Source organism: Pleurodeles waltl, chromosome 6, assembly GCF_031143425.1.
Source record: "Pleurodeles waltl isolate 20211129_DDA chromosome 6, aPleWal1.hap1.20221129, whole genome shotgun sequence".
NCBI lineage: Eukaryota > Metazoa > Chordata > Amphibia > Caudata > Salamandridae > Pleurodeles > Pleurodeles waltl.
Genome location: NC_090445.1, coordinates 1,389,687,129 through 1,389,708,008, shown reverse-complemented (window position 1 = coordinate 1,389,708,008; position 20,880 = coordinate 1,389,687,129). Strand labels below are relative to the sequence as shown.

The 20,880-nt window shown below is 44.1% G+C and overlaps 1 protein-coding gene across 5 annotated transcripts in view; it reads left to right on the top strand.

Annotated features, from left to right (window-relative positions):
- CROCC (ciliary rootlet coiled-coil, rootletin) overlaps nt 1–20,880 on the top strand; it is a 312,203-nt gene that overhangs the window by 40,853 nt on the left and 250,470 nt on the right. For 2 of the 5 annotated variants that reach the window (XM_069240714.1, XM_069240713.1), the window contains exons 4-6: nt 11,594–11,644; nt 15,146–15,229; nt 16,422–16,613. In XM_069240714.1, coding sequence (XP_069096815.1) covers nt 11,594–11,644; nt 15,146–15,229; nt 16,422–16,613 — 327 coding nt within the window. The remainder of the gene's footprint in view (nt 1–11,593; nt 11,645–15,145; nt 15,230–16,421; nt 16,614–20,880) is intronic. The other 3 variants (XM_069240717.1, XM_069240718.1, XM_069240716.1) reach the window with 2 other exon arrangements.

Here is a 20,880-nt window from a genome sequence, read left to right as displayed (position 1 = left end):
AGTTCCATCTTACAACGGGAGGGACTAGCCCCCTGTGCCTCTCGCACTGGTCTAGGACCTTTTGGCTTTCTTCTCTTATGGGGGGTTGGGGTGGGGGCTTTTATGGCCTGTGACGCTCTCCCTAACCATGAAAGGACGGGGGCTTCGGGAGAGCCAGGGCGGCATGCCTAATATATTCAGAATAACCGAGGGAGGGGGTTGCCCTGGGAGATGGTAAACGCTGCCCATTCCTCTTGCTGAGGCCCAGTTCGGGCTTAATTCAACAAGTCATTTCATCCAGTTAAAGGGCACCACAGGAATGTTCACAGGTCCCACCAGTCAGCTCACGCTCCACTTACAGTCTCCAGCTACTCTTCCTTTCTCTTTGACCATTTTTTCTCTCCTTCATGTACAGTGCAATTATTCTGGTACCCTGTCATCTATCGGTGCTGTACCGTGCTAAAGCCATTGCGCTTGCCCCTTCTGGGCCAAAGGGCTTTGTATATGTGTGTGGTGTGACCTACTTATGTGAAAACGCATGTGCCCCTGGTAATGCTTTCAAGCGAGGGACGTCATTTTGTACTACACCGCTGGTTGGTGGTTTAGAGTAGGAACTTGCTGGACTGTTTAGTACATGAGATGATGAGCTGTATGGACCAAGAGGGTCTGAGCTGTTCAGAATGGGTTGTTGTTGAACTGTTTGCAGTAGGTGGGCTTTAAATGAATGTGCATAACCATGTGAGGCGGCCACTTAGGCTAACTTTTTGGGACACCACAACAAATTTTGCATTGGCTTCCATCACTTTGCTTCACTTCCTTGGTTTAGGTGTTTATGAACTGGGTTTGGCATGGGTGGCCGTCAAGGTGTTGAAATAGATTAGTGTTGGGCTGTTTAGACTATGTGGGCGAGGAGCTGCTGAGAACAGGTGAGTGCTGAGCTGTTGGGAATAGGTGGTTGCTGAGATAATTTAGAACAGGTGGGTGTTTACCTGTTTTATAAGAGGTGGGTGTGGAGCAGTTTTATTAGAGTTGGGTGTTGAACGGTTTTAGAAGAGGTGGGTGTTGAGCTGTGTAGAACGGATGGGTGATGCGCTGTTTAGAACCGGTGGTTGTTGAGTTATTTAGAAAAGGTGGGGGTTGGGCTGTTAAGAATGGATGGGTTATTGAGCTGTTTAAAATAGTTCGGTTTTTAGCTGTTTAGAATGGATGGGTGGGTGTTGCACTGTTTAGAATGGATGTGTTGAGCTGTTTAGAATTGGTCGGTGTTGAGCTGTTTAGAATTGGTCGGTGTTGAACTGTTTAGAATTGGATTGGTGTTGAGCTGTTTAGAATGGGTGGGTGTTGAACTGTTTAGAATGGATGGGTGTTGAGCTGTTTAGAACGTGTGGATGTTGACTTATTTAGAAAAGGTGGGGGTGAGCTGTTTAGAATGGGTGGGGTTTGAGCAGCTTGGAATAAAGATCTTGCGCTGTTTATAAAAAGAAACGTGAATTGTAGTCGGTGTTATGCTTTTTGGAATAGGCGGGTGTCTTAACTCCTTGGAATCCAAAGTTTGTGAGCTGTTCATAACTGGTGTGGTTCGAGATGTGTGGAGTGGGCGGCTGATCCACTGCTGGAAATAGGCAGTTGTTATGCTTGCAATAGGATGCTGTTGAGATGTTTGTGGTTGAAGAGCAGGTAACGCTCGATCTGCAGGAAGGGGTGCAGTGGGTCTAGAAGGATGCTCCTTCTGCCACCTGGACATTTTCTCCTACATGTTGCAGAAAGTGTGCTGTGCAGGGCAAGGTGAAGGGTGCGCGGTGTTTGGACATGTCCGCCTGAGTGAAGCTCAGGTCTGTTTGTGTTTGTGAAGAGTTTCTTTCGGCCCCACTGAGTCTGCTGAAGAGGCGTTCTGGGTGATACTTCAACCGGCACTCTTTTTCCCTCAGGGTACCAGTCTAGCACATGAAGTGATGCCCCTTAGGGCACCGGGTGGGGTGGGGGAGCGCACTATTCTCATTGAAAAAAAAAAAACTTGCAGGAGCCGTTGGTTTCAAGGTCTTTTTTTTGGGGGGGGGGGGGGGGCAATATTTGTTGGACACACTTTATAGAAATGTATGCGCCTGGGTCTTTCTTTTATTGAAGATCCGGGTTTAAAATTAGCGGGCATGGCAATCCTAACGAGCGACACCGAGGTTTCGATCTGAGGTTACACTTATTAGGTGACATTTCTAGAACTATTAGATTAGCTCTTATTAGCACCTGTTGTTTATAGCTCTTAAAGCGACAAAACTAAGGTTTCCTACTGCATCGAACAAAGTTAATAACTTTGGAAGTGACGTCGAGAAGAGTGCTAACTCCAAAGCCTGCCCCTAATCTTATTTGGTGAGACAGAGGCAGCTTTGGTTCATTCACCGCTGGGAGATGCTGGGGATGCAGTGAGTGTCCCTAACAAAGGGAGGATGAAGGGGTCAGAGAAACAGGAATAAATTGGGGGAGATCATGGTTAAGAGAGACTGGCAGTAACTGCGGTGCCATTTTGTCTCCCGCCCCTTTCAGGACGCGGGCGAGAGGTGCCCGTGGGGAGAGGAGAGGGGCATTGTACGGTGATTACATGCCCTGAGCAGTGCTCTGCGAGCTGGCTGTGTGTAACGGATAAGGGACCCGCCTCGTCCCTCAGGAGGGACCTGGGCGCGCCATGTTCCAGCGCGGTGACAGGAGAACGCCGCCAGAGGAGGCCCCCGGTGATCCCATGGAGGACCCACCCGGAGCTCCCGAGGAGGCCGCCGGGGTGTTCGTGAAACGGAGAGTCGATCGGGCAAGTACCTGGGGTACCGGGCAGTGTAGGTTGCCAGAGGAACGGCGTCCGGTCGGCATGGTGATTGGATGATGCTAGGCATGATTGGGGAGGGGATGTTTAGTTCCTTTATTCTGCCAGGGAGTAAGGCCTTTGTCCACCTCTTTGTGAATGTGCAGAGCGTGCAAGCGAAGAGGGGGCTTTTAAAAAGAGACGGCACCGGGGGTGGGGAAATTCTATTATAAATGTCGTAGGTAGCTGAAATGTAGGTCGCAGCTTCTAGAGGTGGGGGTAGGAAATAGAGGTTTATATAGCGCCCAATAAGGGGATGCATTGTTGCTGGACTGAGGCATTTACTGTACCAAACCCCGGTTCCGCCTCCGGTGCACTGTGATTGGCTGCCTACTTAACCTCAGAGCCCCTGGGCTGGATGTCTGTTTGCCTTCAGCTTTAAAAGCCTCTATTGTCAAACGAGTTTGCTATCTGTATAATACCATACTGCCCCCTTACAGGTCCTGCAAATTGCACGCATGCAGTGCACTAAACTTTGTTTTCCTTGGGTGTGGTACCCTCACCCCATGACATTGGCAAAATAACTTGTAAGGTGTAGTGACTGGCCCTAGTACGTACAACTCCGCACTGACCTCCCTCCCCCCCAAGAATCAAAGTGGAGGTAGTTAGTCTGTTATGGGCCCAAGTGAAAGGAAGGAAATGCCCCCCGGGTGCTGATTCAACTGTGAAATACAGCAATAATCAGGGTTCGGTGGCCCATCTGGGCCCCGGTACCACGGCACCTGCTGCACCAATTGAAGCTGCGCCCTACACCATCCGACTCATTCATGCCCTCATTGTTTAGACTGACTACAATAATGACCCTCGGTTTTCTTCACGGGTTTCAAGCATCCCACACTCCAGAGGGTTTACTGTTTTCGTTTCTTGGGGTTTCCCCAGGAGCGCACCTATCAATAGTGCAGAAGGAACAGTTGCACAAGTGCACGGGGTTCCTTAACGGCCCACTGCAGCCCATTTGTAGGTGTTTTTAAATGCTAAACCAGGGAATGGAATGGATAATTTGCCTTTCTTCCTTTAGGGCCAGAGGCACCTTTCTAGTCCCCTGGGTTTTCAGCCTTTTTTCGACTTTCCATGTATGGCTCCAGCCAGACCCTTCTAGCCCTAGCACTGCCACCCGTGTTCCGGTGTTACCATGTAAATCACCATTACACTTCAGCTGCACCAATTAAATATATGAATGAACACGTTTTTGTACTTTCGAGGCACCGAGGTCTGGGGTGCACAAAAACTGCTTCCTTTTCCAGGTGCAGCTCATTTTGCTCAATATCTGCCCCATTTTCCTGGCACTGGTCCTTTGAACTTTGAGTAAAGCTCACGGTAGGTCCCTCGAAACCTGGTTAATTTACATGGAAGTACCTCTGAGCCATTAAACTTGCGGGCCATCACATGAAGTCATCGCTGTGGGACTTGAGAACCACATTTTATGTCTGTGAAGCCTTAAATTAGTTTATGGAAGAGAGTGAGCCAATTCCAGAAACCACATACAGCTGAAAACATGCACACCTACTGCAAGATTAGAGCAGTAGGACATGAGGCTTCCAGGGGTCATGAAGTACTTCACCCTTTGCATACAAGGAAAGACTTGATATTTTGTAAAGGCCTAGTTCAGATTTGCGGAGCCATCCCTCTTGGTTCAAGAGAATGCCTGCCGACTTTGGAAAAGGGGAACTAGGTTCAAGTCCACCACCCGCTCATCATCCTGTGATTCTGGGTAAAACATTTAGGGCCTGATTTAGATATTGGCAGATGTGTTACTCCGTCATAATGGTAATGGATATCCTGCCCACCGAAACCTAAATCCCATAGGATATAATGGGATTTAGATTTCGAGAGACGGGATATCCGTCACCATTGTTACGGAGTAACACGTCCGCCAATAGCTAAATCAGGCCCTAAATCTCTCCGTGCTTGAAGAAAAAAAAATCCGACTTTGTGTAATGTAATCTGGCGCTCATGTAAAGTGTTCCAGATTTCCTTCGGCGAGTTTGCGCTATATAAAACTTCAAAAAAATGAATAAGTAAAAAACACAAACTGAAAGCATCAAGACTAACGTCTGAGAAAAGACCGATGAGCTAAAGAGGTTCTTGCATTACTGAGACTAGGATTACACTCATTGTTTATAGTGTTAAGAAAAAACTGGGCTTTAGAAAGTTACATGGACCTCTGCCTGCTTGACTAGATCACCCAATATGACGCCAAAACGATTAACTAGAAAGCAATCTGGTGCTTGGAAAATGCATTTTTAAAATCAAACTCAAAAGCCAGAGTTGGTGGATGACTTTTAAAAGGTGTCTGCCTCTGCATTTTACCACGAGTGTCATGTTACTTTTAGTAACATTTGAATCACTTGAGCAAACATGCCAACCCTCCCGATTCAGGCAGGCGGCTACTGATTTCAAGGCTAGTCTTCGGCCGCCCGATTGCTGCATGTAAAACCCCTGTTCCTCTGCAGAATTCAGCCGAAAGGGCCTGGTCTTGTGTAACTCGGAGTCTGCACTGCCAGTAACCTGCTCCTGCAGGCCAATGCACAGCACTTGCATCATGCTGTCTCTGCCTTCCATAGCGCTTACACCATGCTCCTGACAGGTAATGAAAAAAACATATAATTGCGTATATTATATCCATTCCTGCAGCACAGACTTGCAAATCCCATGCATAACAGTAACCGAATTCAGGCCTCAATATAAGTCAGTGGCGGAAATACATTCTCACGATTTTATTTTTAGAAATTGCCCACTTTTCTCTTCTAAAATGTTGGCACGTATGCTTGAGCTATAGACAATATTTTGTTGAGATATACAAATGATTCAGAAGGTGGTGGAAAATGTGGCAAGTTTGGTAAATTCCTAATTACATAGAAAATATTATGACCGCATCATCCTATGGTCCGGTCTGAAAGCTGAAAAATGACGAGCTAACTTTTGTTAAAATAAGTGGTGAATACCAAGACTGTCATGATTAATCGGTTCTCTAGTTACATTGCCACTCTTCTGTTTGATGTCGATTTCCCCTATATAATCACCTTCTCTCTACTTACTCCATGAAGTCCCATGTCTCTCAAAAGAGTTTAACAAAATAAATCCTGTGTGGCCTATATCTGTCAAAGTGTGAATTGTATTATGGGTTTACCGCACGTGCCATGTGATCCATCATCCACTGCGTGATTTGCAGTTCTTTTTTTGTAGGTCAGATGGACTAAAAGTTAAAAATAAAAGAGACCTACACATGAGGCAGGGCAAGTGGCAGCTCCTTTGCAAAGTGTAACTGGTTACCTTTCAGTTTTTGATTGCTGATTCCGGTGTTCAACTGTTACTAACGAGGTGCAACATTTGCCCAAACAGTCCTATTGTGTTAAAATGACAAAGTAATACTGCAGTAGGATGTGTTGAATTATGCTACATAATTTGAATGCATAATTTAGTCAACCCTACCACATAACTTGATCCTCTATTGCCGAATTAATCCAGCTACACCGAAAATAATAAATGTTCAAACTTGGTGGTGCCAAGCCTAATCTCTATAATGTTTCCATGTCGCTGAGGAAAAAATAGCTACGTTTTCCAATGCAAGTATAAGGAAAAGTGAGGATTGGATCGTCCATGATGCGCCCCCTGTAGATGTCATTTGCACCAGGTATTATGGGATTTAAACAGATTTGAGATGAATACTTTGTAGAACTGCCGCAATACGTCACAAAATTGTCAACAAAAATAATTTACTTGAGCCCAGTGATTAAAAAAATCCAGTGTATACTTTCAAAGGTTTTATAAGCATCAAGGCTAAAAATCTATATGGGGTGTGCTGTGATGCTCATTAACTGATTGTTGGTATTGTGGCCAAAGTTTCTCCATATAAACCCAGCTTGGTACTTGTGATCCATTTTAGAGATGTGTCTTTGAAGTCTTTGCTATGACAACTTCATAAAAGTGTTATAATCTTTGTTCTACAAAGAAAACCGCCTGTTCTCCTAGCCTCAAGGGTCTCTTGTTTTCTTAACCCTTTATACTAAGTTTAAAGGATTTTTTCTGTTATACATTGATAAAGATTGGATGGCGCGATAAAGACTTGATAATATTTAGGCACTTCATGAGGATAAAGCACTGGAACCTTCTGAAGGTGAAGAGATGTATGTAATAATATCACCAAGTTCACTCACTCTAATCTCTTGGTTATGAACCTGTCCATCCTCAGATATTTTAGGCCCCGTTATGCCTCTAAGAAAACATATTTTGATTCAATTTTGAGGGTTACAGAAAAGTTCTGTTTAGAAGCCGGAGGACACTTTGTTTATCTCAGTGAATGGCAGTTTCTCCTTGTTCCTTCTGTGATCCCCTGTCCAGACTACAGACTTCCCCCGCTGGCAGTGCCGTGCAAGAATTTGCAGAACTTACTCTTGCCCACAGTTCCTTTTGTTGTGACACCCAGGTGTAGGCAAGGTTAAAATGGAGGTATTGTGGAGATTGTTCTGGTATCCAGTTTCCAAGGCCATGCATGGCCACATGCTGCTTGAGCTGTGACTCATGCCTGCGTAGCAACATGATAGGAGGAGGAGGAGGGACACTTGTGTAAACAATTGAACGTAGACTGGTAGGATTAATGAGTTGTTCAGCATCAGTGGGAAATGGCACATTTTCAGGGTGGTGGCATGCCAGAATGTGTCTATTTGCCAAAGCCACGAATTTCAACCTGCCATTCAGTCGCAGGCATTCACTATGCCATAAAGAATAGGCACCTCCCAGATATTATCGTTTTTAACTGGCATCACGGTTTCTAGCTCTGACTGGCAGTACACTAGGACCCTTTACCATGCAATCAAGAAGTTTTGTTTACTGATAAAAGCCTATTAAGGGCATTTTGAGTTGGGAAGTTCACTTTTTAGGCCATATCAACAACAGATCAATCTGATACCACTGGGGCTATTAATAAATAGGATTATCTATTTGGTTTAACCAGGAGGTATTTTAACTGATGATTTCTATATCCCTGCTTTGCCCAGTAAGATACTTTGGGCCTGATTACGAGTTTAGCGGTCCCAAACAGAGACCGCCAAACGCGCGGGGAGGATGTCACCACTATGGCTCAGACAACAATAAAGACTGCCATCTATTTGGGCAATAATTTTCATTTCCCTTTGTATATACTTTGACACTCTGCTCCACTCCCCAATGCATGTTACTCACGTTGGACCAATTCAAAAGATCCAGAGAGCTCCTCTGTTAGTATGTTAGTAGTCGTAGCCCACACCACAGCTTTGGTATTGTGTGAGAAGGAACCCTATGATGAAGCATGCCACCTTTTGGTGGATGTGGGGGGTTCGTCCTAAAAATAAAACTTTTTTCCACCCTTGTCAGGAACATTGCAAGTCAGTTCAACCTGTTGATTAATAAAAAGCCTTATTTTAGACCCGGTTGTATCTGTCTGTGTTTAGGGCCAGTGTGAAACCAGTTCAGACCAAAATAGAAATCATATGGTAATTGAAAAGTCCATTCTTCCGGAAACATGGCAGCAGCTCATTGAGGTCAGTGAGGTGCTTTTTGGAAGTTAACCCCCTTTCCCCATGCTAGATTTGATGCTAGATCTGGTGTTGAAGCAAAGGCATAGAAGTGAAGAGCAGGCTTGCAGCAAACTGAAGGAGACCCCATGTGTGACTGACATTCTGGCAATCCCATTCTTTGAATCACGTTGAACGGTTCAGGACCAGTTTCAGCGTGGCAGTGTTAGCTATAATCAAGAAGATAATGACAACTGTTTGATTACCAGATAATGACAACTATTTGATTGCTTATCTGAAACCTACTGCTAAAAAAAATATATATATCCTAGTATAGTGAGGATATTGACCTATGATTTTGCCCAGGCACAAGCTCCTTTTGTGGGCCAGATTGATCACATTTCTGTGTCAATGAAAGAAGACCATTGGATAAACTCTATGTATATACAAGTCGCCTCAAATAGTCTTCTGCAGCATGTGCAACTGGTCTGTTTTTAATTTGGCTGAAGACCTGCAAGTTCAAATTAAAATTAGGAACTTATGGAGATGAGTGCAATAAGCAGCATTTCTGCGTCCTACCTGGGTTGCCAATTACCCCGACTTTCTCTAGCTTTCTTGGAAATGCAGAGCAAACCACTGCTAACACAAGACCATTGAGCCCATAAGATATTGCCTTGACTTATAAACAATATAAACAGTTGCCTTGATTTTATTTCACCCTAATACATACATAATAAAGTATTTCTTGAGAGAAGGAACAGAACTGTCCCATAAACGATCAGCATTATTTTAAGGAATCAACTGTCACGTCACTAACAAACATTCATAGGCGATCACATTAGCATTACTAATCCTATGGCCACATTTAGCATATCCCTACAAGCTAAGATGTAAATCAACTACTAACTCAACAATTCCATGCATACATAAACAAGCAACATCAGTTCTGCGTTTAGGTCAGTTAGGATTTTCCCCCAGAAAGGGGCATGTGTTATGTTAATGGTATGCTATGGCTGTCAATTTACAGATGAGCGTAAACTGCTTGAAACTTAACACAGAGAAAATCTAAATGTTATTGTTTGGAACTCATACTTCCTTTTGTACTCCTACCTGGTGGCTGCAGGATATAGGCCCTCTTCCCACACCAGTTAGGAAAACTTGGAATCCTAGAGTCCTAATTGAAGATAAATTGAGCTGTCCCGATCATGTTAATGTGGTGACCTTTTCCGCCTTTTTTACGCTTAGGACTATAAAAAAGATTCTTCCTTTTATTTCAGTCAACCTTCAGAAAACAGTGGTGACATCGCTGATAATGGCTAAACTAGATTACCATAATGGAGTACTTCTCACCGCTCATCAGTATTTACTGACCAAACTCCAAACCCTACAAAATGCATCAGCCAGACCTTTACTGAGGATCCCAAAACATAATTCAATGTCTGAATCCATGAAAAAACCTCACTGGCTCCCCAGAATCACCTTCCAGGCACTCTGTATCGCCTATAAGGCTTTACATGACTCCGGCCCCCATTTCCCAAAATACTGTTTTAATTGGTACACTCCAGGCAGACCCCCCAATCTTGGCATCAACCGAATTTGCAGTTGTTCCAAGGTTCAACTGGGTGGCCTGGGGAGGACAAAGTGTTGTACTGGGGGCAGCTAAGCCTGGATTGCTTTGCCTCTGTACATTAAAGAGTCACCTAACCTCCTAGCATCCTGCGAAGCGCAGCGCCAAGACACCTCCAGGTATTCCAGTGCTTTTCAAAACCAATTAACATAACATAGGGAGCACATATAAGAAGCACCGGACAGGTAAAAGCCAGCAGTCCATACTCTTTTAGATCTGTCGACTACGATCACTAGAGTATACCACAACACACTAGTATAGCCTCTTAAAACTTGCCATTGACAAATGCATAATACTGTGGAACACTTCTTTCCTGGCAGTTGGACATCAGAGAGAGGGAATTGGTTAGTTCTTGTTTGCCTCTGGTAACGGTTCCATGTGAAATCTCTCTGGGGTCATCGCTGCTCTTTAATTATATTCCTGTGTTTTGTTAGAAGATTGGCCAGTAACACAACTTCAGTTTTGCACGATCAGACTGACAATATGCATCTAATAAGCCAGCTTACCGGAAAGTAGCCACAGAAAGTGGCCACAGATGCCAAACCAAGCAAATCACTGAAATTGTGCCAGGTATTTAGTTTTTAATGGGTAAACAAGTTTTGTACAGTCAAAGGCCCTTCTTAAATGGGCTACCTGCTTTCCCCATAAGTATAGAATTTTAAACTTATTTAGCAGAAACTGTATCCTCTAAGATGATTGTTTGATTGGATGGGTTTGGTGTTACTCCTGAAAACTGATGGCATGTTGATTTTGCGAATAAGGATCTTGTTGACAAAAGTATATCATTAACTCCAAGGACCTTTGTAGTTGTTTGAGTGTCAGCATTTGTTTGCTTTATTGTGGATTTGATATGGAATGGATCTTAATGTGGGTCATCTAAGCTCTTGCTCTATTTTCATTTCATTTTAACTAATTCTAAATTAATAAACGTGTGTCCGAGTACTTGAACTGCAGTGTAAGCACTTGAAAGTCTGGTTACGTTTCCCACCAGGCTTGTGTGGTAGATCAGGCTGGGTGGACCTGCCTTCTCATCAGGCACACTGGGAAATAGACGAGTGAATGAATGAGCTCATATGAAATTGTTGGTGATTCTTGTGGTTGTCTTTCGAAAGGGTTCCATGGTTCAAACAGTCATTCTCCCTTAATTCTTTAACTTTGACTTTCATTTGTTTGTTTGCTGACTGGAGAAGAACTTTCAGTGGCCAAAGAAGCAGCTCTTAATTGCTAAATCTGGGCTTCAGCAGACACCATAGCACAACAAGGGCTAATCCTTGCCCTCTCTTTTAGTCGTGGTTTTTCTGATAGACACTGAAGACCACTGATGTAGTTTCCCGGTGCCAGAATGCACTTGTAGGGTGGAGAGTCGAAAGAAGATCCTGGGAGAAAAAACTCCCTGCTGGACATCAGGGCACAGGTACAGCCTACTACCAATGTGCGGAAGAAATGGATGGTTCTAAATGGCATCTGTAAGCAGTAGGCCCACCAGACTCGCATGCATCTTGTCATTACATTTCTGCCAGTTTTTTATTGGGGTGACAGTGAGCTGGTAGTGCTTGCAGATGTGGATATAGTGGGCTTCTCCTGTCTCCTCCATGTCCCGTTTGCTTACTCTTTTTGTTCTTTTCTTTCTTCTTTTCGTGGCTGCAGCTGGAGGACGCCTTACGTCTGAAGGGTCTGGAGGCTGTCACCAATGCAGATGTGGGTATCCAAGTCCTGCGTCTGTGTTCACATAGTTCTTTGTAGCAACGTCGATGAGCAAACACATTATCTGTCAACATTCATATCTATCACAAAGGGATATCACACACACTTTTCTAAAAGCTGAACCACGCCCGTGTTCCCACTCTTTCCTACTCTGATTGTCTGAGTACCCTCCAAAACAGGCTGTGGAAACAGAAGCTGCTTAGAAGTGAGTTGTTAACTCCTCGCTTTGCCCACTAGTAACAAAATTTCCCTGCACACATACACTCGCAAGTTCATTTTTACCACCACAATGTAGTTAAGATAGACGTCTTTTCTATTCTCTATTTCCTATGCGAGGCCGTAGTACAGAGGATATTTTAATTTCCTCTTCTCTCCCACTCACCTCTCTCTCTCTCTTTTGTTGGTCTCTCTCTCTCTCTTGTTGGTCTCTCTCTCTCTCTCTCTTGTTGGTCTCTCTTCTCTCTCCTTTTCTTTCAGTGAGGTTACTCCAGAACTACCTGGTTTGCACACAGAGCAAAAGTGCATTGGTTTTGGAAGATACATTTTCTTTCATCAACAGAAAAAACAGTCAACAGGCCACCAGGCACAATCGACCATTTTTCCTGTCAGTTAAGTAAAGTATTACCCTACCCTGGAATAAGTAATCCTCAGAAAGGTGAATGCATCAGGTCGTACAACCATTCCTCACCAGCACCAAACAAACAGTTTCAGACAGACTTGGTTGTTAACACCGAGGCCGAGGTTACAGGGCCTTGAAACCAAGGACCCTTTTGGCACAATGTCCTCTTCAGAGGACTGATCCAGTGTTTTAATTTAGGCATGATGCTACCGGCCTGTTGCACGGTGTGGTCGAGAAAACCTCCGGCTCTGTTTTGGGCTGGGGGCCCAAGTTTCAGTTCACTCTGATGATTGGAGGCTTGCACAGAGGGGAGAACCGTCTCTGCCTATTGGATGTCTGAATGCAGCCCCACCCAGACCACCTAAGTCCATCTCCTGGATCCTCCCCCACTCCAATTGTTGAGCTTTACTTCTGCAAGGTGCAGGTGCATTCGTACAGGAAAGGCCAATCCCACCATTGAGCAGAAATTAATTTAGCAGAGGTCAAAGTAGGAACGATTGGATGATATTTTCCTATTGGGCCTTTCCAAGACAGATTCACATTCTTATTTGCTAATAAAATGCTCCCCTGACATTCCCAGGCCTCTGTCTGAATCAGGTGTGCAGGTAAATAGCTGCAGAATGTGCGCAGGAGTCATCGGGCCTACAGAATCACTTCTGGGAAGTCCTCCACTCCCAATGAGGTCTTCAAAGGAGACCCAACAGATCGGATGAACCTGTTTCTTCCAGTGAGAAGCCACAACGGCGGCACCCTGATTCTACCTCATCCTGGTTCTAGCCAGAGAGCTATTTAATCTTTTCAAGACTATAGCGTTATTCCAAATGAAGCTCCTCTCCTTGAAAACTTCTTTTTTTGGCGGCTAAAAAGTCAACAAGGAGCTTTATGCCCTATGGACTTCAGAAACCTAAACTGTATTGCATCATGACATGGTGGTCTTGAGCACTCACCCCAGCTTAGTTCCTATAGTTCTTACATAAATTCATTTGAATGAGGAGCTGTTCTCCCTACTTTCCCCTTCGTTTGCAAGCTGCCTGTGCTGAGTAGACTTCACCGTGTGTGTTGGGTGCTCCATGACATTTTACTTTGATGGACCAGAGCATTGGGTTCCACGGAGGCAGTGATGCCTTGGGAGCTGCTGCTAACACAACCGTTGCTAAATGTATTACTTTATATGTCTTCTGCTGTTAGACTCTGCATTGGACCAACCCTCTATCAGATGCTTGCCCACACTCACCTAGAGTTAAGCAGTTTTGCTGGCATCATTCAGGTATGTGCCTTTCTGAGACAAGTTTTTAGTGGCTATGTAAGCTAGCCCACATGCTTCTTCAGTCACTATGCCTTGAAACTTCGAGCTAGAGAAATGCTTTTAGCCAGTAGATGGTTTGCAATCAGTTTGGCTAGAGATTGACTACACAGTTCTTCCTTCTCCTGCTCCCTTTCTCCTAATAAGTGCTGTGGTATCTACCACCTCAGGAGAATGGGAAGGAGCCAAAATGTTGGGGCAGCATAAAAGGTACCTTGATGGTGCCTCTGTTACATTTAATCCTTAGACTCATTCTTATTATCAACACCTTCAGCCATTGCCCATAGCCATACAACATTTTACTCTGTGACGCATGACCGCTTTGCAATACCGGCATGCAGATTTTGAGCAGTTTCTAGTTCCGCCACCGTGTGGCATAACACCAGCAAGGAGATATTGGCACATATTGTTAGCTGATGATTACATAAGATTCATTATTTCTGCACTATGTCCCTAGTTGCATACAAACCTTTTGGGAGTATAAGAGTAATTTTCATCAAACACACTCACAGATCCAAACTGTAAACAATTCAAGACCAGAAAAATTTAACAGCAGTACAACGCTGTGTCACATCAATTAAACACATCTCCACAACAACAGCACATCACAAAACAAGGTACAATTAACCAGGTGAACAACCCCTCAATACAAGAACATAACAATCATAGCATTGCAACACAACATAGCAAAGTAAGACATCCTGCAACGCACAGCACTCTCCTTCTGGCCTCCCATTGGATATGGAAAGTGCTACCGAATTCCAATTCAGCATAAAACAAAAACAACACATCAGCAGTACAAGAACAGAATAATGACATCAGCACACGAAACTACAGTGCAAGTCTGTTTCACAAAACGCAAATACATCACAGCAAAATAGCACACCACAACACATCACATAATCTAACAGTATAGGAGCAACACAACACCACCAGTTAACAAGATGGAACAAATATCACGATGTACTTGTCCCTTTACTTTTGGTGCAATACGTTTCTCAAGTATGCTAGGCAGTCCACCTTCCCCGCTGTCCCACTTTCTGCTTCAGTGCCCATCAGAGTGTTACTCTAAGAATTGTTCCTAAGGTGGGGCCGAAGCCTGGTCCCACAAAGAGCTTTCCTAAGGAGGCTGTAAATAACGTTGCTGAGATATTCCTCCTAGGTTTGTCCTTGTAAGGAAGAACTGGGAGTAACGGGCAGAACCCTGCTGCCCTCTCTACACCCCAATATACATGTTTCTAGAATCACTAGTCAGAGAAGTTAAACCCATGAGGAATGCATATTTCTATGAATATTATTTCTTGAGGCAGAACCAGACAGCAACGGTCCTTTAAGTTGTACACCAGTGCAGTACAGAGCCATTCCATGAGTTGTCTGAGGTGATTTATAGGGCCAAACCGATACCACAGCTTCTTCAAAAATATTTTAGGGGGGGATCAGAGTATATAGGACACTGCTTAGAATGGTTCATGTGGGCAGTGCTTAGTTGTTCTAGGAATTTTCAGATGTCCTTCATGGGCAGATAGTGGGCACTCACTGCTCCGTATATTTGTAATTTTTTTTTGTGTCCAAGCTGGAACAACCCATTCGCTGGAGCTGCCAAGGTCTGGGCACTGTGCACGTGGCAGAGGCGGCGTTAAGGCGCAGGAATGAGATGGTAAGCAGCAATGAAATGGCCAGGGCCTTTTCCTTGGCTTCTGTGACTTCATGGGAAAGCTAAGGTAGCTCGATACTGTTTTCGTATTAGCTAAAGGCTGCTTGAGGCCTGATCATGTTACAGTGACATTAGCGTGTGTATGTATGAGAAAAAATACCCATGGCCGAAACATGTTGGCGATCCAATGAATAAACACTAAAGCCCTGAAATCTGCCAGAGTGTATGGCACGTGTTTTGTTTGCCTTAATGAGATGTGTGGAGTGTAAGGTTTGAGTTGATAATTATGTCACTTCTTCCCTCTACAGTAGTAATAAATAGCGCATTACATTCTGCACATCTGGGTATAGTTTATTGCATTGTATTTTTCACGTGCATTTGTTTTAAAAAACATTCAGTTAAAACCAGGAAGCAAGTGGTGACATTTATGCTGAAAGTTAATATCACATTAAAGAGGCCTTGTGAAAGTTGGAAGAGTTATTTCCATGTGCCAAGTGAATTTATTATACAATTTTCAAGGCACTAAACAGTGTTTTTTTTCACTTTAACTTTGATCTTTGGTGGTAATAAACTGGAATTTGAACTTTTCGCTGTGATAATAAATATACACTTATATGTACATAGTAGTTTTCTATAGAGATGATGAGACACAAGGGTGTCCAGACTCTGCATTAAAAACTTAATAATCCATGTAAGAATAACCTGAAATGAGTGACTTAATCAAAACAGACAATTAGAATTGTAATTGTGTGAATGTATGTTTATTGGTACAGTTGGTCTAAATAATGTGTTTTGGGATTATTTATTTTCAATGTCATGGCATAACTATAGGTAGCTAAAATGAAAAAGCGTTGCGACTAAAAACGACAAAATATGTTTGTTCTAACTAAATGGTAAAGTCCCAAACGTGCCTCAGTTTTAAGGATCGGTTTACCTGGTTTTGTCTTACCTGGTATTAAATGCACATCAACAGGTTTTGAGAACCCTTTGTTCCGAATGCCGTACCTTTATCCATCTCCTGGCTTATGTCCACGTGCTCTTGACAGTCTCTCTTGTGACTACTCTTTCTCGACTTTGTCCCATTTCTGCTTCTCCCCTCTTGGCTCGACTATTTCTGAGTGAATGAGTTGGCATGTGATGTGGAACAGTTGAAATGAGAACACAGAACACACCGACTTGTTTCTCCTTGCTACAGCTGGAGCAGGCGCTTCACCTGGAGACTGGCGAGCGAGAGAGGGAAACTCTGGAGAACAAGGGCCTGGCCCAGCAGAACATTGAACTGCGGCGCCGCCTGGAGGAGGAGCAGGCTGCTTACAAGCGCAAGCTGCAGGCATACCAGGAGGGGCAGCAGCGACAGGCACAGCTCGTCCAGAAGCTTCAGGCAAAGGTAAGCCAGTGATCAGCTCGCTTCCATGCACTACTTTCTGCATGGCAGCTTGGGAAACCCCAGCATGCACATCCTATCGCACAGGCTGCTGTCCTTGCATTCCAACACGATTACCATGTGCAACAGGCTTCTCCAATGACTACCTTTAAGTAGCCCTCCTGTGTGCAGCGCAACCTATAAAATTAGAATCCTTTGCTTGGCTGAATAAATAAAATTTGAAAGGAGTGACATTACAGCTATAACTGTTATGTATTACCCTTGTTAAGGCTTTCTAAATTGGCAAACCCTTTTTTACATTACTGCTAGCAACCCTGCCTGATGCGCTTAGGGTGATCACTGCTGGTAATCCTGCATGTGGTGGCCACTAATATAACCTTGTCTGATGTGGTCAGTATTACAATACTAATAATATTAAAGCTTGGAATGGTTTTCGATGAACGTAAGATTGGAGACCATTGATGAAATTGAACTTCTCGTTGTGATAATAAGTATGCAGATTTCAACTTTTTCGACTGGCTATTTTACTGGGTAGCTCACTGGCTATCTCACTGCCCTAAAACTATAGATGTTTTGTTTCAGAATGACAGTTTGTAGAGCATGGCTGAGCCAAACTCATCCAGGTTCCGTAATAGGTAAAGAAAAGTATTTTGCCTTGATAGAGTGTTAGTTTGTTCCAGTTGTTTTTTTTTTCTGTTGAAAGTGACATAATTGGCGGGTAAAACTTTGTAGGAAATCCATCTGCTCTGCTGTTGCCCTGAATATTCTGCCTTTGTATAAAATTTTGACCTTGGTTAAAAGGCAGGCCAAAACTTCATATACTCAATGACTGTATTGTATCCTGATGTCATGGTAAAGATACACTGACAGTCTCCAGTATTGTTATAAAATGGATTAAAAGAGTAAATTACCTCTTTTACATTCCTTTTAGAACTATGTAGTTCCACCTGATGGTCTCCTTGTACCAAACCAACCCGCTGCAAAAAAGTGGCATCATTATTACTGTGTAGATGCTGCAGCCAGCATAGGGAATAGCCAGATTGAGGATTCAGATTGGATTTAAGTATTTTCAATGGGTATATTTTAATACATTAAAAAAACATGTTTTATGCGAGTGCTGATATTTAACGGTAGATGGCAGAGCTGTGCAAAGCAGCTGTAGTTTTTCTCCGTAAAGTTTGTGAAAATTTATTTAATTTTTTTTTGCTTAGTGAAGATTACAAAGGTCACAAGTTTCAGTGAAATAGGCTGCAGACACATGATGCTTAAATGGTCATCTTTCGGCTCACCTAAAATGCCAAGTATTCATCACAATGCGGGTTCACACAGGGACTAGAAAATGGTGGCATTGTGATTTAAAAAGGCTTGAAATGCCCACCATACTGGGAGCCAAATTTCCTTTCCATTCCACGGTTACGGCGGTGGCAGTAACTGGGGAACCTAAAGAAGACACTGCAAAAATGCTCAAATCCACGCCGCGCCCTTCGTCTCCTCATGGAATCTCTCCCATTCTACACCAGGAGCAGCCCTCTGCTTTCAAAAGTAGAAAGCTCCAGTCCACTGTGGAAATGCCTGGTGGAATAAAAGGCCTGTCCAGCCGAGTGCGGTGGGCACAGCTTATCTTTTTTGTTTAGCTCTGGCCATGCCCTTTGCTACAGTCTGTTTTTAGGTTGAGCTTGGCAGCGCGCAGCGCTGTCTGAAAGATATGCTGTATTCAATATGGGCTTTTAAGCATGCCAAGTCTTGCCTTTTGTTCTTTGTCATGCTTGTCCTAAATGCTTCTGTTTCGTTGGGTAATTTTTCTAAATATCCCTCCCTTTGTGTTATTTGTTCCCTCCTAGGCGCTTTCACTAAGAGAGCATTTTTGTTGGCCATCACACTGAGTCACACTTCCTCGTGTTACAGAGTCTGTGATGGCCCGCCTCCCTCTTCCTGTCTGGTTTCAACTTAGCCTTTCATCCCAGTCGCGATCCTTTCTCCTCGTGGCCGGGCACCATGCTTCATGTTCATACTGGTAATAAACGGCGCTATATAATCGGTATCTTGCAATAATAACAGTATGTTGCCACTAGACTTCAGTCGGAAGCGGCAGGCTGACGACTATAATGCTGTATTATTATTTTTTTTTAAATAAATGATTTACTCATTTCTTAAAGGTCCCCAAGGTCCGTCCTGTATCATACGTCAGCATGTTTTGTACTTTATTTTGTATCACATGCTTGCATAAAAGGGCCCAAAACATGGTTGTGACAGCTCTCCATCCTACGCCTCTGCCCAAGGTGCTGCTGTCAGCAAGTAACAACAGACATGCTGACGTGCCAGCTACTGCAGAGTTTACTATGGCTGGTGGTAGCAGATTGGGCGCACCGGCACTTATTTTTCCTCGTCATACTTTGACCCAGAGCAAGCAGCTTCCTCTGGCGTGAGGTCTTCCAGCTGTGGTCAGACAAGGATACAAAGAGGATTGACGTCGCTGGGCAAATTACGTGCAAGACTACAGTGTCACACCTCTTGTTGTACATTCTGATGCAAAATCTGGTGAAGAATATTAGAAAACACTACAACTCAACCAGTTTATTTTTACTTTTTTTCAGTACAGGATTATAAAGTGATTTATCCAGAATCAGAAGATTTTGTACACATCCCAGGTTTGAACCTCCTTCCCCGTTTTCCGGGGTAGGTAGCATTAGCCGTTAGGCTACATCTATTGTGAAAGGATTGAGGTGCTTTTGAGTTCACTTCCAGTGCCCTGTAGTTCAGGAGTGCTGCTCCCATTTTTACGAGGTGCTTTGAGTACATTGCCAGTAGTCTGCAGTTCTAGGTTGCCGCCATGCTCTTTCTTTGAGATTATAAGGTGCTTTGTGTTCACCTCCAAAGATCCCAGTGTGTATATCAGGGCAGCTGCTAAACCGCAGTGCATGGAGAGAGCACCAACTACTGCATGCAGCCAGCCTGACCGTCCTCATCCTGCCCCTTTCTGAAGCCGCCTGTGGGTGCAGAGCTCGCTCTCTGCCTTCCCCCTGTGGCTTCTGCAGAGCCATGTCTATGTAATCTCAAATAATCTGACACCAGAGGAGCACAATATACAAAAGGTACACTGTTCCAAACGTGCTCAAATAGCCTAGGGCACCCGAGGTGTCAGGAGCAAAAACCCTCAAGCATCACAATGGATGGCTGGCATCATCATTGGGAATTGCTCCTCGCCAGGCCGGCGCTGCAACGCCTGACGGGCTCCCCTAAAAAAGGGGGGCACTCAGCCGTACTGTTCTGATGAAAACTCATCAGACAGGGATGCCTATATTCAGGCACCAGCATACGCTCGGAGAGAATAAGATGTGAGACTAAAATTGGTTATTCATCCCAAAAATGTTACATTCCTTTAATCAATATACTGGGATGAAGACCAAGATTAAAATCAAAAATGAAAGTAATAAACTGAGTGTTGATGCTCAATTACTTTCAAAGAGCAACAAACTACCGGGGTCTGTAGTTTTGACAGTACCCTCAGGTTAGGGTCAACATGTTTCGCATCGTGTGGTCCTACAGGATCCAGTGACGCTGCTGATCTCAGAAGAAATTATACCTATCTGGGCACCACCCCCCTGACTCCCCACCCTTTGTCTTTCTTTTCTCCTGGATTACCTAGTGCAGGGAGTCTCCGATCTGGACTGGGGAGGCTGCGCACGAAGTGCTGCGATGCCTGTGGGGAAGAGAAAACTTTGCTCCTCCTTTTAGGTTGAGCGTGCAAGCACTTTGACATGTTCTAAGTATTGTGGGCTTTTAACCACACCCATCTCACGTCCATCACTTTCATTCGTTCTGGGGCTCACCTTTCAAAAATCACTTGATGCCTTTGGTAAATGCTTTGCGTTTGTCCCGCCTTGAGACTGTTTTTGTCATGCCTTGCAGACTGCCCCTGTTACATGTATTATTGCACGATTGCCGATATACTTCAGTGTGGTCAAACTATTTTGTTTTCTTTTGTCTCTACCCTTTGTGCTGAATGGTGGCCATGGCGCTCACAACACGAACAGGCACAACAGTGTGAGCTCGATCGGTGGTATTGGAGCGCTGGCCACATTGTTGACAGTTACCTAAGCAGAGTCATTTTTTGTGGCTCTCCCCTTAAAACACTTGAAATTGGTAATTGCTTTATGTAACACAGAAATCCTCAAAGCGAAAGCGGCTCTCCCCGCACAGCAGGAAAACCCATACTACAATATTCACTGCACTTGGGAAACTCACCCCATAATGCTTTGCAGGCCATTAC